At 38.7% G+C, this 16,437-nt stretch overlaps 1 protein-coding gene across 2 annotated transcripts in view; it reads left to right on the top strand.

Annotated features, from left to right (window-relative positions):
• The window catches only part of TMC8 (transmembrane channel like 8), an 829,418-nt gene that overhangs the window by 185,267 nt on the left and 627,714 nt on the right, over positions 1-16,437 (top strand). For both annotated transcript variants that reach the window (XM_044068180.1, XM_044068179.1), the window contains one exon: positions 5,898-5,999. In XM_044068180.1, coding sequence (XP_043924115.1) covers positions 5,898-5,999 — 102 coding nt within the window. The remainder of the gene's footprint in view (positions 1-5,897; positions 6,000-16,437) is intronic.

Raw genomic sequence — 16,437 nt, 5'->3', positions numbered from 1 at the left:
AGGCACTGACTGAATAAAAAGAAAACAGGGTGCATCAGTGATAACACATTCTCTTTTTTATCAAATCTGGCATGTTTCAGACACTCAGATGCTCTAAAGATTTACCTTTCTGAAACAAAGATTAATATTTTACCCAGTTTTACTGACAGTGCTTATTTATTCATTCAACAAAATTGCTATTTTGGAGCAATGAAAATGAAATTTAACTTTATTCTGTTTTGATGTTGTCTGAACTTCAGTGTGTGTGCTTCATCAAACAGAATGGATAAATAGTTACCTTGTATATAAATTCATCCCTTGGTAATGTCTTTTTTCTTCAGTACTAGGGTGGCAGTGATTATTACAGTTTGTCTTGTGTTATTGTGCCAGTTGTTACACATGCTAAACAATCCATGTCCTTTGATGTGAGAACTTTAATTCCTTTGCTACTTTTGCATGTTCTGGCAGTTCTGTAGATTGTATAGTCTGAGAAAAATTGGCATGTTTGGTTGTGGTTTAGTACTAGCCCAGTTTTGGGTACTGTAGTAATGTCTAGTTTATGGAAGTCAAACCAGACAGCCTGTTGATATATTTTGTTTTACAAGCTTCTTATGTTTATCTTCATATGAGCAAGTCTGAGGCAGTTTGTTGAATTTCATTGTTGATCAGCCAGAGGTTTAGTATGAGACTGACAATTTTAGGCCCAAGGTTAGGGCAACTAGACTGTAGTTATGAAATGGTAGCTTTGTAGTGCATCGACTTAGAAACCCAGGGCTGAATGACCAGTGCATGTATATTTTTTTCTTTTGGTAGAAATTAGGATTCTGTGATTTTGCAATTGGGAAACATTAATTGCTTTTATTGTTATAGTTTGGTGTGTACCATTCAGTTAGCTTAATGTTCTCAATCACCCTTTTTCAGTTTCCACCATTTGATCCTTGGTGCTGCCGTCACACTTCTCCTCTTCTTCTTGATCACCAACATCATCCCTGTTGGACCTTTTGTTGTCTATAACCATGAAAATGAAGACATTTCACTAACTTTTCAGTTTCTTTCATATATACTTCTTCATCAGTGCATAATGTGGAGGTTTGAAGTAACTGTCCCTTGATGACAAGTGGGTATACATGTGCAGAATGCATACTTGTCCTATGCAGAAGGTGGTTCTTCCAACAGTCCTTTTTATGTATCCCTATATTAAATCTTCCTTGATCATCCAATAGTAATGTTACATCTAGAAACTCAATTACTTCAGTGGATCTGTGGACATCAAATTCCAAAAAAGTGGTGGTATTTGCTATGTACTCAATAAAGCAAGAAAGTTCATTATCACTGCCACACCACAAGAGAAAAATGTCATCAACAAATTATCCATAATAAACAATAGTGTTCCTCCATATATTCTTGGCATTGAAAATATAGTCAGATTCTCATTGGGCCATCATAATATTGGAGTAACAGTCCCCATTTCTGCCAATAGTGCTCACAGCCATATAAACCGATGTTATTACCAAGTATAATATCCAAAAGTTGATACACCTGTAGAGCAGTTTTGCCATCTAGAACATCACTCTGTCTTAAAAGTTCCTTAGTAGCTGCAATGCCATGGTCATTAGGCATTACTGTAAATAGACTTTTTACGTCCATGGTAACCATAATAAGATCCATGGTGTTGTTCAGTGTTTGCACACAACAATACAGAGCATCTAAAAACTGTGGTGTCCCTTAGTACAGTAGCGGCTCTGGTTAAAACTTTCTTTAGTTGATGATCCACATAAATAGAAGCTGGTTCTGTAAGCCATCCACCCCTAGAGACAATTGGATGTACAGTTATACCTATCAATCGCTAGGGACAAGAAATCTGGATAAAGGCAAAAGTAATGGGGGACAAAGGCCCAAAAATAGGGACAAATTGTATATATTGCTCTTACAAACTTATGAATATGCTGGAATAAAACATTTTGTGTTACCATGCATTTCCTGTAGGATATGAAACCTGAAATTCAAATATTTGTCATTAGAAAACCACAGATTTTATGAGGAAAAGTCCAGAAATATGAAGCAAAAATCTGGGCATTCTGCAGAAATCTGGGTAGCTGAGAGCTATGCATACAATTCATCAGCAAAAGGGCATTGTACTGGATAGATGTAATTATAAGAAATGGTTCTTAGTACAAAAAGGTAAGAAAGACACTATACATATAAATGAAATTATTTTTGTCTTGCACAGTTTTAGTTAAGCTATAAAGCTCTGCATTATCCAAGCTGTATCAGGCTGTTTCTTACAGCCAGGCACTGGCTAGCAATATTCACATATAATCTTTAGATATGTGGTGTACACAGTTTTCATATGCATGTCCATCTTTTTTGTTAAACGAGCAAAATTAGGTCCAGGCAGATTGTAGGCATTAAGGTGAATTTGCCATTCCAGCTCCTTGTTTTCAAGAATGGCACCATCAAAGGATCAGAGATTGGGAATTGGGAGCCAATTGACCTGAGTGGACCCCAGCCCCTATTTACATGTTGAAGAACTGGAGCACCAAAAAAAAAAAAAAAGAAAGAAACAAAAAGTGTTCATCAATGTTGAGGTTTGAAACCACTACTAACATATACTCACTGTGGAAGCAAATAGTACAATTAATGTAAGTAGCTACTATCTCAACCATGGCTCCTTAATACTACATTCATACCCCAGTTCCAATTCTTCTGTCATACCAATTACATCCATGTGGGCAGCCAACCTCGCAGTCCTGTTCTAGCTACAGTACTGCTAAGGATACTGCAATACCTGGTTGGCTAGAAAGTGGATATTTTAGATTATTGCTGACATCCTGTGACCAGGAATGTTTGCTCCTGGCCCTGCATTTTTCCTCACATCCATTCCTTCAGGTGGGAAAGAAGAGAGTTTTCCACCATCTCATATCCAACAAGTTTCCTAGTGCAGGACCCCCATGGGTTTTTGCTTTCTCTAACATCTCTGAGTGTTGCCGAAGGAAATTGTTCCACTCTGCCTGAGGCAAACTGCTACTGCTGCAAATGTAGTTACAATCACAATTTCTTTGCAGAACTCCAATGTGCATGTATGTATTTATTTATTTACTTTAGTTAATTTGTTATGTCTGTTGCATACCTACCTTAAGCAATCTCTCAGCAGACTATTTTTTGCTGGGGTTCCACTTGTGGAGGTTTATTTATCTCTTTATTTATTTGAATTTGTTAACAACTTATACCTCTAAATCTCTTAGCACAAAAATTTTGTTCAAAGTCAAAAGTAATGGGGATAAAAAGACACAAAATAGAGGACAGGTTTTAAATACTACACGTAGAATGTTAAGCTGCTAGAAATATAGGTTTTGTATTAGCCTATGATTTCTAAAGGATATAAAGACTGAAACTCAAATGTCTGTCATATTTAATTACTTCAATCCTTAATGATTTGATAGAAATAAAAAAACATTATTAGGAGCACACCAAAAATCGAACATTTTACAAAACTCTGAACAGTTGAATGATGTGAACAAGGGCAGAACACTGATCGCAGCTGACCATCTTCAGTCTTAACTGAGGGAAAACTGCAAAATATATAAGTTGGAATGTAGCAATAGAGATCTCTGAAGTATAAAGAGATGCAATTAATAAAAGAGAATGTATTGCACTACAGACACTATATTAGCATTGAGCTCATGGAGGTATACTTGGTGGATGAAATTATACTTGTCCATATACATCTCTAAGTAACTATCAGACAGCTGACTAAGTAGGTTACACATTAAGTGTTATAAGTCGCAAAGGCTGGCCATCATATGAGGGACAGGAGAATATCACATTGTGATTTATACTATAAATAGTTAGAAACAAGCGCATTTATTAGATAAATAATCTAAACTCCATGACAAACATCAGCAGCAGTCTCAATAACTCATTATGCAGATCTGGTTCTGGCAACCAGGAATCAGGACTGTAACAATGCAGTTGGGGCTAGAAACAGAATAAACACTGCATCTGATAAGTAGTTATCCATGAATATAGCACCATCTAATTTTTGTTGTTGTTGTATCTTTCGGCTTTTCCCGGTTAGGGGTCGCCGCAGCGGAACTCCGGTCCGCTAATGATTGGCAGTAGATTTTTACGTACCGACTTGCCAAGCCTGACGCACAACCTTCAGCGAAGGTACGCCCATTCAGGCATGTCTCCACACAGAAGACGCTTTAGCTGAGAATCGAACAGGACAACTTCTTACTGTGAGGCGACAATGCTACCACAGCACCACCACCGCAGCTACAATATAGCACCATCTAATGCACATTAAAAATGTAGTTTGACATTTTATATTGACAATTTGTATTCTTACATTTATAAGGAGTGATGGAAGGTGTTGTAATATCTTGTGAATTCAAATACACAATATAGCACCATCTAATGTGTATTTGAATTCACAAGATATTACAACACCTTCCATCATTCCTTATAAATGCAAGAATACAAATTGTCAATATAAAATGTCAAACTGCATTTTAATGTGAGGAGTCTAACCTTCAGACAGATGCCTTTTTATGTAATGTTTCCTAAATAGTGCAGTGAGTGCCACCAACAATAACAGAATCAGTCTTTACATGTGCACGTAAGAATATATAAAATGTATGAGGTAAAAATCAGGCATTATGGACATTGTCTTTCCCCTGGTTTTCACAGGCAGTCATAGTACATGCAGGCATGTGAGCACTCAGTACATGTTGTATTGTACACTGCCATTCAGGATTTCACTTCAGAGACATGGCTCACGGTCCTTAATGATAGTATACAAATGTTTTGACTTCTTTATAAATTATATACAGGAGTGCATTGTACACTGTGTAGTACAATGTTATTAGTCCATCACCCCCCCCCCCTACCCCGACCAGAACTGCTGTACTGGACTGTGTTGTATGGTAGCACAGCAGGGATGCATTGCATACTTTTGTAGTTAGATTTTTTTCAGTGCTCATACGTTACTCATTTCTGTATACTGCGCAGTACATTGTTTCTCATTTCTGTATACTGAGCAGTACACTAACGTTACTCTTTTCTGTCTAATGAGCAGTACACTAATGTTACATGTTTATGTATACTGAGCAGTACACTAGTGTTACTCATTTCTGTGTACTGAGCAGTACACTAACGTTACTCATTTCTGTATACTGAACAGTACACTAATGTTACTCTTTTCTGTATACTGAGCAGTACACTAACGTTACTCATTTCTGTATCCTGAGCAGTACACTAACGTTACTCGTTTCTGTATACTGAGCAGTACACTAATGTTACTCATTTCTGTATATTGAGCAGTATACTAATGTTACTCATTTCTGTATACTGAGCAGTACACTAACATTACTCTTTTCTGTATGCTGAGCATTACACTAATAGGGAGAGGAGTTGCTGTGCAACTAAGTGCATGCAGTACCATGATATTTGACATAGTCAATGTCCTATAACTTAACTTTTTACAGCCTATCCAGTATTTTAATGGAGCTGCTTTGGGGAATCACATATAACTGCAGAAAGGGGGATTATTTGTCTAAGTTTGGAGGTTGGTGTAATGGTTAAGGTGTTAACCTTACAGGTGCATAGTTTGACTCTCGCCTTTGAAAGGGAAATTGGCTAGGCTTAAAATAGTCCACAAGGGCTGCTAGCCTAGTACTCACTTATGATACTATATACATGGAGTACAATGCCTACACAATGGGGCAAGCCACTGTGTACAGGTTGTTGTCACAATTAGTCTTTATGAATTGCTAGGGATTTGGTATGCAGGTTTACTTTGTACCAGCATTGCTCCACTGAACACCAATAATTAGGAACAGTGCCCTTGTTAACAGTTAATTACTCTGATATTAACAGCCTTTAACTTTTGTTTCTTTTTTTTTTATCTTTTTCAGTATTAATGGAGGAAGATGAAAAGCATACTGCAATGCAGGAAGAATATATGGAAGGTATTGAAGTTGACCCAGGAACAGTGCTAACCAATCTAGAATTAAAATGTAAGTATCAGCTGCTATATGGATAATTGTACAGTTATTGCTCACAGTTTCAACATCACTCTGGCAGCTTCCAGTGGCTTTCATTCACTCATTATCTTTTATTATGATACTTAAAACAAGTACTCTCTGTGGTATCCCTGAAGTCTCAAAACAACCCACTAAAGTTTAGTGGGTCCAAAAACAAAACAGTGTAAGAAGCTTCTCTGTGTGGAATATTTTTAGTCCATATATTTGTAGTTAATCACTGTATATTAATCAGATCAGACAATAGTAGTAGAAGTTGCGAACGTAAACTCGTCTTAAGTCAAAACAAAACAAAACAAAACAAAAAGTAATAATAGAAAATATATAATTGTACAGCATTACTAAGTATTTAAAAGTAATCCAAGCAAGGCAGGCAGTCTGTTTCCAGTCGAAAATCCTTTATTAAGTACACAGACAAGCGATCCAAGTAAAACAAAAATAGAGTAATAATTTCCTCACAAGCTTTCTAAATATATATATACTTTTTATCAGGCATGGAAGTGGTTTATTGTGCTGTAAAACAAAGTGTTACTGGTAAACATGTTAAATTCACATCCCTTCCCCCATCAGTGTGACATTCGAGCCGGTCCTGCCCTACTTAATAGCTGTCATAATAATATATAACCCTTATATTGCCACATTGTGTACATGACTAATTGTATTTTATTTGATTCTACAAATTGGTTTTAAATACCATTTTAAATCAGTTGAAATTTAAGTGTATATTTTGTTTCCATCATCATACATACATTATTTCTTATTTTTATTTTTTTCTGGTTCTTTTTTCCACTTTATTCAAAATGATGTGTAATAACAATACTAACTAATTATACAATTATATAGGTTTTTAGGGTTCTTGTACACAGACCTGAAGAAGTCTAGAAGGACAAAAGGGATCTTTGTTAACAATAGGTTATGAAAATAGAAATTGATTTTTACATGCAAAATGTATATGTATTTATTTATATATTTTTTTTGATTGCCAAATGAACTAAGGTTGATATATTTCCAGCCATGTAATATATTGTCTTGGATAAAATCACAGACTTAATTATCTACTTAATAATTTGGTTAAATAAGAGGTACCACATCATTATATAATTTTATTTAAAGTACATAAGGGTTATATATTATTATGACAGCTACTAAGTAGGGCAGGACCAGCTCGAATGTCACACTGATGGAGGAAGGGATGTGAATTTAACATGTGTACCAATAACACTTTGTTTTACAGCACAATAAACCACTCCAATGCCTGATAAAAAGTATATATATATTTATAAAGCTTGTGAGGAAATTATTACTCTATTTTTGTTTTACTTGGATCACTTGTCTGTGTAGTTAATAAAGGATTTTCGACTGGAAACAGACTGCCTGCCTTGCTTGGATTACTTTCGAATACTTAGTAATGCTGTACAATTATATATTTTCTATTATTACTTTTTGTTTTGTTTTGTTTTGATGTAAGACGAGTTTACGTTCACAACTTCTAATACTATTGTCTGATCTGATTAATATACAGTGATTAACTAGAAATATATGGACTGAAAATCACACAGAGAAGTATCTTACACTGTTTTATTATGATACTTAATGACCTCTTCAGGGTCAGTAATATAAGTGAGGGTGTATGTTGTTTGCTTGACTTTTTCTGCTGGCAAAATGAAGGAAAATTTATATTAAGACTTAGAACATCATTATGATTTGAAAAGAAAACTGCACTATTCAAACATGAAATTGAGATGTATGAAATGTATTTGCTTTTTGAGTTCTTGAAGTTGTCAAAATAAATAAATATGAATGCTTATTATGTGCAGAGAGAGAGAGTACAATGGCCAGGAGTCTAACAAGGAACCTAATATAAATATTGCATACCTGTTAGTCCTTATTTGAGGTTGAAACCCTAAGGCACAGACTGAATAAAAAGAAAACAGGGTGCATCAGTGATAACATTCTCTTTTTTATCAAATCTGACATGCTTCAGACACTCAGATGCTCTAAAGAGTTACCTTTTTGAAACAAAGATTAATATTTTACCCCGTTTTACTGACAGTGCTTATTTATTCATTCAACAAAATTGCTATTTTGGAGCAATGAAAATGAAATTTAACTTTATTCTATTTTGATGTTGTCTGAACTTCAGTGTGTGCTTCATCAAACAGAATGGATAAGTAATTACCTTGTATATAAATTCATCCCTTGGTAATGTCTTTTTTCTCCAGTCCTAGGGTGGCAGTGATTATTACAGTTTGTCTTGTGTTATCGTACCAGCTGTTACACATGCTAAAGAATCCATGTCCTTTGATGTGAGAATTTTAATTCTTTCACTACTTTTGCATGTCCTAGCAGTTCTGTAGATTGTCTACTTCTCTTAAGTCCAAGTAATGCATTTTTGCACCACATTCACTGTTCCTGCATGTTTACTTCCGCATACCACATTTTATTTTGTATTACCTCTCATTTTCTTATCCTCATTCTTGTTTCCTGAGTTTTTTCTGACTACTAGAGATACCTCCACTATTACACATAACGACTTCAGGTTCACCTCTCTTAAAGGATCTGCATCACTTTTACATGTTAGTTGCTATTTTTATATATTTGTATGTTTTAGATGTTCATCGTGTTTCACTGTTACAGTCATTACACTTGGGTTATCCTGCTGGCAGGCTACCCGCAGTCGGCCTGAATTCCAAAGTCTTGGTCTAGCGTTGGTTGCTGTCGCCTCTTCCCTGACGTCAGTGCGCCAGGGGTATAAAAGATGCAGCTGATGCCATTTTCTTCAGTCTTTCTTGCCGCGTGATGCCCAAAGCAAAAGCAGTTCTCAAGTGCCAGTCGGCCGACTCCTGAGATTTTTGTGTTCGAATTTCAGATCCGAAGTCTTCATTTAAAGCTAAGTACCCCGTTGGGGAAACTTTTTCTTGCTCCAGAATGATGTCAGAAAAAGTTAATAATTGTATTTCTTGTGGGAAGCAAATACCTCATAAGAACTTCCATTCTTATTGTATTCCTTGCCTAGGCCCTGATCACGATGTTGCTAATTGCAGGTTTTGTACTAGATTTAACCAATGCACTATTAAGCGTCGGCACGATTTTGCTTTTCATTACTTTGGCCGAAGGTTTAATTACACAATGTCTTTGGATAGCCATCCGACTACCGCAATTCACAAGAAACGCAAGGAAAAGGACAGGCATCCGAGGTCCAAAACTGATGATGAGGCTTCTTCTAAGCCAGTCGCCGGTTCACCGGTTCTCAGTGAGGTGCTTTTGCAGCCCCTGATGCCTGCTACCTCAGAGCCACAGGCCACTTCCGACTCCCACGTGGAGCCGACTAGGCCACAGGAAACTCAAGGTATTGGACACTCGGAAAATATTCACTCAGATGGGTCCAGAGCCGCTGAGCAGGCATCGGCTTCTGAGGGTGTTTTCAGGCCTACACAGTTATATGTAAACCGACTTCAGCTTCAAAGGCAAAGACTAAAGCACCACTAAAGACAAAGAAACAAATGCAGCAATCCCATGGACAGGCCTCCATGCCTAAAAACAGATGCTCAAAATGGTTGAAGACGTTATTACTTTGATCAGGGGTTCCCATCCCCCTCCTGATAAAAGGCCTAGGCAAGAGACAGAATACGAATCTTCAGATCAGGTTTCCGTTTCCTCTGACTCCTCTTCTGAACAGGATTACTCTCTTCCTCCCTATGAGGATTCTGATGCTGAAGAATCTATCCCTTCAGCCTCTCCTCCTGTGGATTATTCTTTTGGGGAAACTCTGCATACCATGAGGGAGCACTTTCACTGGGAGAGCCAAGATTACTCAGAATCTAAGAAAAGGCTCAGAGACTTTCTTTTACTACCCCAGCACAGGCCTCTTGCTATTCCCCCTGTTTTAGACATTGTAGATGATGTATTTTCAGAGTCCGGCCTGTCTCCTGACTCTTTACCTCCTGCACCTGTTAAACCAGACAGATACTACAGGGTTCCAGATTCACATAAATTTCTTTACAAAAACCCTGCTGCTGACCCAGAGACTATATCTCAGGGTCCCAAAGGTGTCAAGGCTTCCACTGCAAAAAATCCTATCCCCTCTGATAGGGATTCAAGGGCTCTGGACAGATGGGGGAAAAAGGTTTACACTTCTGCTACCTTGGCTGTAAGGGCTTTAAATTGTCAGTTTCATATGCTTAAATATCAGCAATACTTAATGTCACTGCTAAAACAGAAAATGTTGACAAATTCTGAATGTGCAGAAAACAAGGAAATGCAGAATTTATTGCATGCAACTGAACAAGTGGGAAAGCATACTTTGCAATGTGGTTTTGATTCTCTGGAGGCCTCTTGCAGGGCCGCTGTTACACGTTCTGTCATTAGGAGGCATGCTTGGTTAAAAGAACAGAATCTGCCTGATCATGTTAAAGCAAAATTATTGAATGCTCCATTACAGCATGACACTTTGTTTGGTGTTAAAGCAGAAGAGATGTTGAAGAAAATGGAGAACAATGCGAAATCTATGCAGACAGTTAAGGATTTCTTACAGGTACAGCCACCCAGATTTAGCAGGAACTGGCCTACAAAGAATTGGTCCTTTCCATTGTCAGACAGGCCACAAAGAGGCAGATACAGACACTCCAGAGGCAGATCCCAGCCCCAAGGCTCATACAGGCCTAAACAATGGGGTGCTTCTACCTCCAAAAGCGGAGAACACAAATCACAGCCATACAGGAAACAGTCCCAATGACTTTCCTCTGCCAGCACCAAGCACTTATCTTTTGGCAGCCCCCTTAGGGGGAAAACTAGCACTTTTTTCACAAAATTGGCACATGATCACCCAGGACAAATGGGTCTTGAATATAGAGTCTCAGGGTTACAGGTTCCACTTTCACAGCCTGCCAAGGGCAAAAGGTATGCCAGACCTGCCACACAATCAATGGGCAGAGGCACAAAAACAAGTTTTATCCCTCATGGACATGAGGGCCATTCAGCGAGTACCACAGCAAGAGCAGGGACAAGGATTTTACTCAAGACTATTCTTGGTGCCCAGAAAGGACAAAGCCTGGAGACCAATACTGGACCTGTCTTTTCTAAACACATTTCTGGACGTTCCAAAATTCAAAATGTTGACTCTGCAGCAGCTTCTGCCCATGCTGGGCAAGAAGGCTTGGCTTGTAACTTTGGACCTAAAAGAGGCATACCTGCATGTCCCAATCAGAAAATCTTGCAGAAGATACCTCAGATTCATAGCTGGTTCAATGCACTACCAATTCTCTGCACTGCCCTTTGGCTTACCTACTGCGCCCAGGGTCTTCACAAAATGCCTGGCACCAGTAATTGCTTTTTGCAGACAAAGAGGAATTCAGATATATCCTTACTTGGATGACTGCCGTATTCAAGCAGAGAACCAGGACATTCTACTAAAGCATCTGACATTTGTAAAAAGATTATTAATTTGCCTAGGGTACACAGTAAAAGAAAAGATATCAAAACTAGTACCCTCTCAAGAGATAATATTCCTGGGTGCAAGCTTAAATACAACTGCCCAGATGGCTTATCTCACGCCAGACAAACAAAGGCAACTGACTTCTTACTTCAAAACGTTGGCAACAAAGACCAACTTATCTGCAAGAAACATTCTGCAAGCTTTGGACTTCATGACATCCTGCATTCTGCTAATTCCATGTGCAAGACTGCATATGAGGAAACTACAATGTTATCTAAAAAGTGTTTGGACTCAACATTGCCACAGCCTGGAAGCATTAATTACCCTCATTCTCTGCCTGCAACAGGAGTTTCAATGGTGGGCACAGGCCTGTCACCACAACAAAGGACAGCCATTCACTTTACCGACAGCCAGGCAGACACTAACAACAGATGCATCAGATTATGCCTGGGGGGGCCCACATGGCAGGAAAATGTATTCAGGGCACATGGCCCGCAAGCCAAATGCATCTTCATATCAATCAAAAAGAGATGCTAGCTGTTCAGAATGTCCTGACAGCCTTCAAGGATCTACTTCATCCAGGACAGCTGCTGATAAAGACGGACAATACTACTGTCATGTGGTACATAAACAAGCAGGGAGGCACACATTCCTACCCCCTCTGCAGACAAGCCATGACTTTGTGAAACACAGCATTGACTTTTCAAGTACACCTGCAAGCACAATTCCTGCCAGGAAAGACAAATATGGATGAACTAAGCATGAACCTCATGGATCCTCACGAGTAGAAACTGGATCCACAAATCTTCAGCAGGATAACCAGGAAATGGGGATGCCCAGACATAGATCTATTTGCCTCCTCTCACAACTACCAGCTGCAGAGATTCTGCACAAGGACTTATCACAAGCAAGCATGGAAGGTGGATGCTCTATCATTCAGCTGGAAAACCCTTACAGTATATGCCTTTCCTCCACTGCCTCTCCTCCCCAAGCTACTCCTAAAGGTCAGACAAGAGAAGCCAAAAATGATACTGATTACCCCAAACTGGCCCCGCCAGCACTGGTACCCAATCCTAAAGAGCTTGTCTCAAGGCCCAGCCTGGACATTACCTCAAATTCCTTACTTACTGACCCAACAAACAATCAGATCCTGCACAGCCAGCTCAGAACCCTAAATCTGGCAGCATGGTGGATAATGTAACCATTCAGAACACACCTCTCTCTAAAGCAGTTATGGATGTTATTTTGGAGGCCAGGAGGCCCAGCACCAGAAAATCTTATGCAGAAAAATGGAAGAGATTCTGTGCTTGGGAACCAGGTACAAGGAATTGACACGCTTGTACCAAATATCCCTCAGATTTTTCAATACCTAACTGAGATGCTGGACAAAGGCCTATCCTTTTCATCAATTAAGATCCATACCTCTGCCATTTCAGCTCATTACAATACGGACCCACCTATTTTTTCACACCCACTACTAAGGCAGTACCTCAGAGGGGCCAAAAACAAAAGACCTCCAAGGAGAGCGCCAATACCTACATGGGACCTCAATTATGTCTTGGAAAAACTCACACTGCCTCCTTCTGAGCCAGCCAATACAGCTGAGATAAAATTCTTATCATGGAAAACAGCTCTGCTCCTAGCAATAACATCAGCAAGAAGAGTCTCAGAGTTACAGGCACTAATGGCTGTGGAACCTTTCATAATTTTCCATCCAGACAGGGTTTCTCTGAGGACAAACCCAACATTTATGCCTAAGGCAGTGCCCAGTGTGGCCCTTAACCAAACCATTCATTTGTCTACCTTTTATCCAAACCCACAGAATAAGGGGGAGAGACTTCTGCATTCTTTGGACATACACAGACAGCTACGCTTCTACTTGGACAAAACTAAAGCTTTCAGAAAGACTGAGCAACTCTTAGTGGCATATGCTGCAGGATCACAAGGAAAGGCTATCTCAAAGCAGACTATTTCAAAATGGATAGGCCACTGCATTCGTTTTTGCTATTCACAACATGGCAAATCAGTGCCTAAGGGCATTAGGCCACATTCAACCAGAGCAGCAGCCACTTCAGCAGCCTTCCTCAGAGGAATACCAACCAAAGACATTTTAGAGACTGCAACTTGGACTTCAGTGCACACTTTTACAAAGCACTACCACTTACCTCTTTACTCTAAATCCAGAGCAGGCTTTGCCACTGCAGTTCTGCAGGGCCTCATAGCCACTCCTAATTCTATTTAGACCCAGCCACCCAACCTCTGCTTTGGGATTCAACCCAAGTGTAATGACTGCAACAGTGAAACACGATGAACATAGTACAGTTGTGTACCTACCATAAATGTAGATGTTCGAGTGTATTCACTGTTGCAGTCCAGGTTACCCACCCACCATCCCCCTTTCTTTGCTGGGACTTATCTGTACTTCTCTATTCTATACAACCTATGTGGTGTATTTGCTTGTAGATGAAGGTAATGTTTATTTTAGTGCATGCTTTTTTATTGGCATAATTTTTAGCCTACCCTTTTGGGGGCACCTGACATCTGGGGCAAGAAAAACTGAAGAAAATGGTGTCGGCTGCATCTTTTATACCCCTGGCGCACTGACGTCAGGGAAGAGGCGACAGCAACCAACGCTGGACCAAGACTTTGGAATTCAGGCCAACTGCGGGTAGCCTGCCAGCAGGATAATCCAAGTGTAATGACTGCAACAGTGAATACACTCGAACATCTACATTTATGGTAGGTACACAACTGTACTTTTGTTAACCAAATAGGTGGGCTGGCCAGTTATCCCTTGTCAGCCGTGATCCAAGCTATTTTTAGAGTAACTGAACATGTTATCCATTCAAAAAAAAGAGTACAGAAATATCATCATAGCAGAGTTTATATAGACCCTAATGGCAGTTGTACAATCTGTAAGCAGAGGTTGCAAGTTTTACAGAGTCACTATAAAAATTTTCAACAAGGCTTAAAATAGTCTGCTAAACTGGCTGATTTTGGAAGTGAACAGATCAAATATACAGTAAGCCATTCAGGCATTATAAAAATACACAACACGGCTCATACAATTTTACTAATTTGGTTGCTGTTCATTGAGAAACACTGTGTATAGAAGAATCAGATAGCATTAACATGATGCAGTTTGGATGTTATAGTACCAGCAGGATATTATAGAGCATATTTTAGTATAAGCCCAGAATAAATGAACACACATCTAGTTAAGGAGTCCTAAGAGATTAAGAAGAGACTCAATGATCTATTAGTAAAAATGTTTGCATATTATTTGTATATTATATACATATGTACATGTACTTGACTAATGGATTTATCTTATATGAGGAACACTCATGTGAGTTATTGCCCACAATTTTTCATCCTACTGGCCACTGTTATTATTATCCAATAAACATTTTATCCAATGATATTTTGTATCCTGTTACATTTATCAAACACCAATAGCACATACATCATCATCCTAATGGGAGTCTTAACCCTCAGTGAGAATGTGCAGCCTTTACCTCCCCATAGTCTTTATTCTTTTACTTATCTTACCCTTTAAGCAATCCCCTAATTGTAAGAGCTTCTCCATCTAACCCCATGCTCACGTTACATGGACTAAACAACAAATTTCCCATATGCACCATTACAGCACAAAAGCTTCACAATCGTTTAACTGACTGACACTGAAGCTTGATGCAAAAATATATTTTGTTGTCATCATATTTATGTAGCACAATGTATGGTTAAATTTGTCAATTAGGAAATGCATTTTGCATTCATGTACAATCTATTTGCTTGGTGTTATGTCACTCTTTCTATGACGTTCTGATTACTACTGAATGTACTGTTTAATTGGGACATTTTTAGTTGCAGTATTTTGGATGTTATTTCATTATTCCAATTGTTCGGATGATACCTTAATGTACTACTGCTTCTTGGAATGTTCTGATAACTACAAAAAGTCATTTTTCATTGATTGCACTACACCCTCATTACTTGCACAAGGCTGAACACTGTTTTACATCTCTAAATATTCTGATTTCAAGTGATAATGATAGTACTATAGCATTTTTATTGTAACCTTGTTTTCCATTCTTGGCTGGGTTGTGGCTGAAAAGATCCCATCAATCCCTTCTCTTTCTCAGTTAACTTATGTTAAATAAAAATAAGACATAAGAGTCCATTGCAGCCGTGGTGGTGAGAGGTATTACACATCTTAGAGTATCCTGTAGTGCTGTGGGAATGAAGAATAACAGCAGCATCTGCCAGTAACTTATACTGATACTGTAGCTGACACATATCACAGGGGAAAGGGTATCAGACCCCATGCGTACCACATACCACGTGTGGGTCTGTGTTTGGCATGCCACTGATGTTGTTGTTGTCATGTGAGCATAGAAATGTTCTTTGTCTGGCTTAACACAGACATTCCTAAGAGTTAATTATCTGATATGTGATGTATTCCTTAGAAGTAGTCCATGTTTGTCATGTCACTGAGCCTGGCATAATATGAAGTGTATAGCAAAGTCTATGTCTGGCACATTATTGATATTGACATAATGTATAACAAATATATGAATAGGTCCATGTTTTGGATGCCATATTTGGCATGTCATTGATGTTCACAAGTGGTAGGTCCATAGTTGGAAGCTTAACTGGAAAAATAAAGACAGTCACCTTACTGTCATTACACTAGGCTAGTAAAGAGTGATTTGACATAGCAGGTTGTTCAGGTTAATAATGGATATTTTCTGGCAATCCCAGAAGATGAAAGTTAGCTCAAAAAATGAAAGAGAGTCATTCAATAAGGCAGAGACTGTAGCAGCAGGGGGTAGTTCACTGGTGACTTACACCAACCAGCAGACAACAAACTGGTTAATCAAAAGGAATAAAATAAAACCTTCACACTTAAGCTCTGGAATTCCAACCAGCAAAATGCAGAACAACAAAGATATCTGAGCCAACATGCTGATAAAATAC

This window comes from Protopterus annectens, chromosome 4.part0, assembly GCF_019279795.1.
Source record: "Protopterus annectens isolate FY-2018-M chromosome 4.part0, PAN1.0, whole genome shotgun sequence".
NCBI classification, from domain to species: Eukaryota; Metazoa; Chordata; order Ceratodontiformes; family Protopteridae; genus Protopterus; species Protopterus annectens.
Note: the sequence above shows the minus strand (reverse complement) of the source record. Positions and strands in the feature narration are given on the sequence as shown.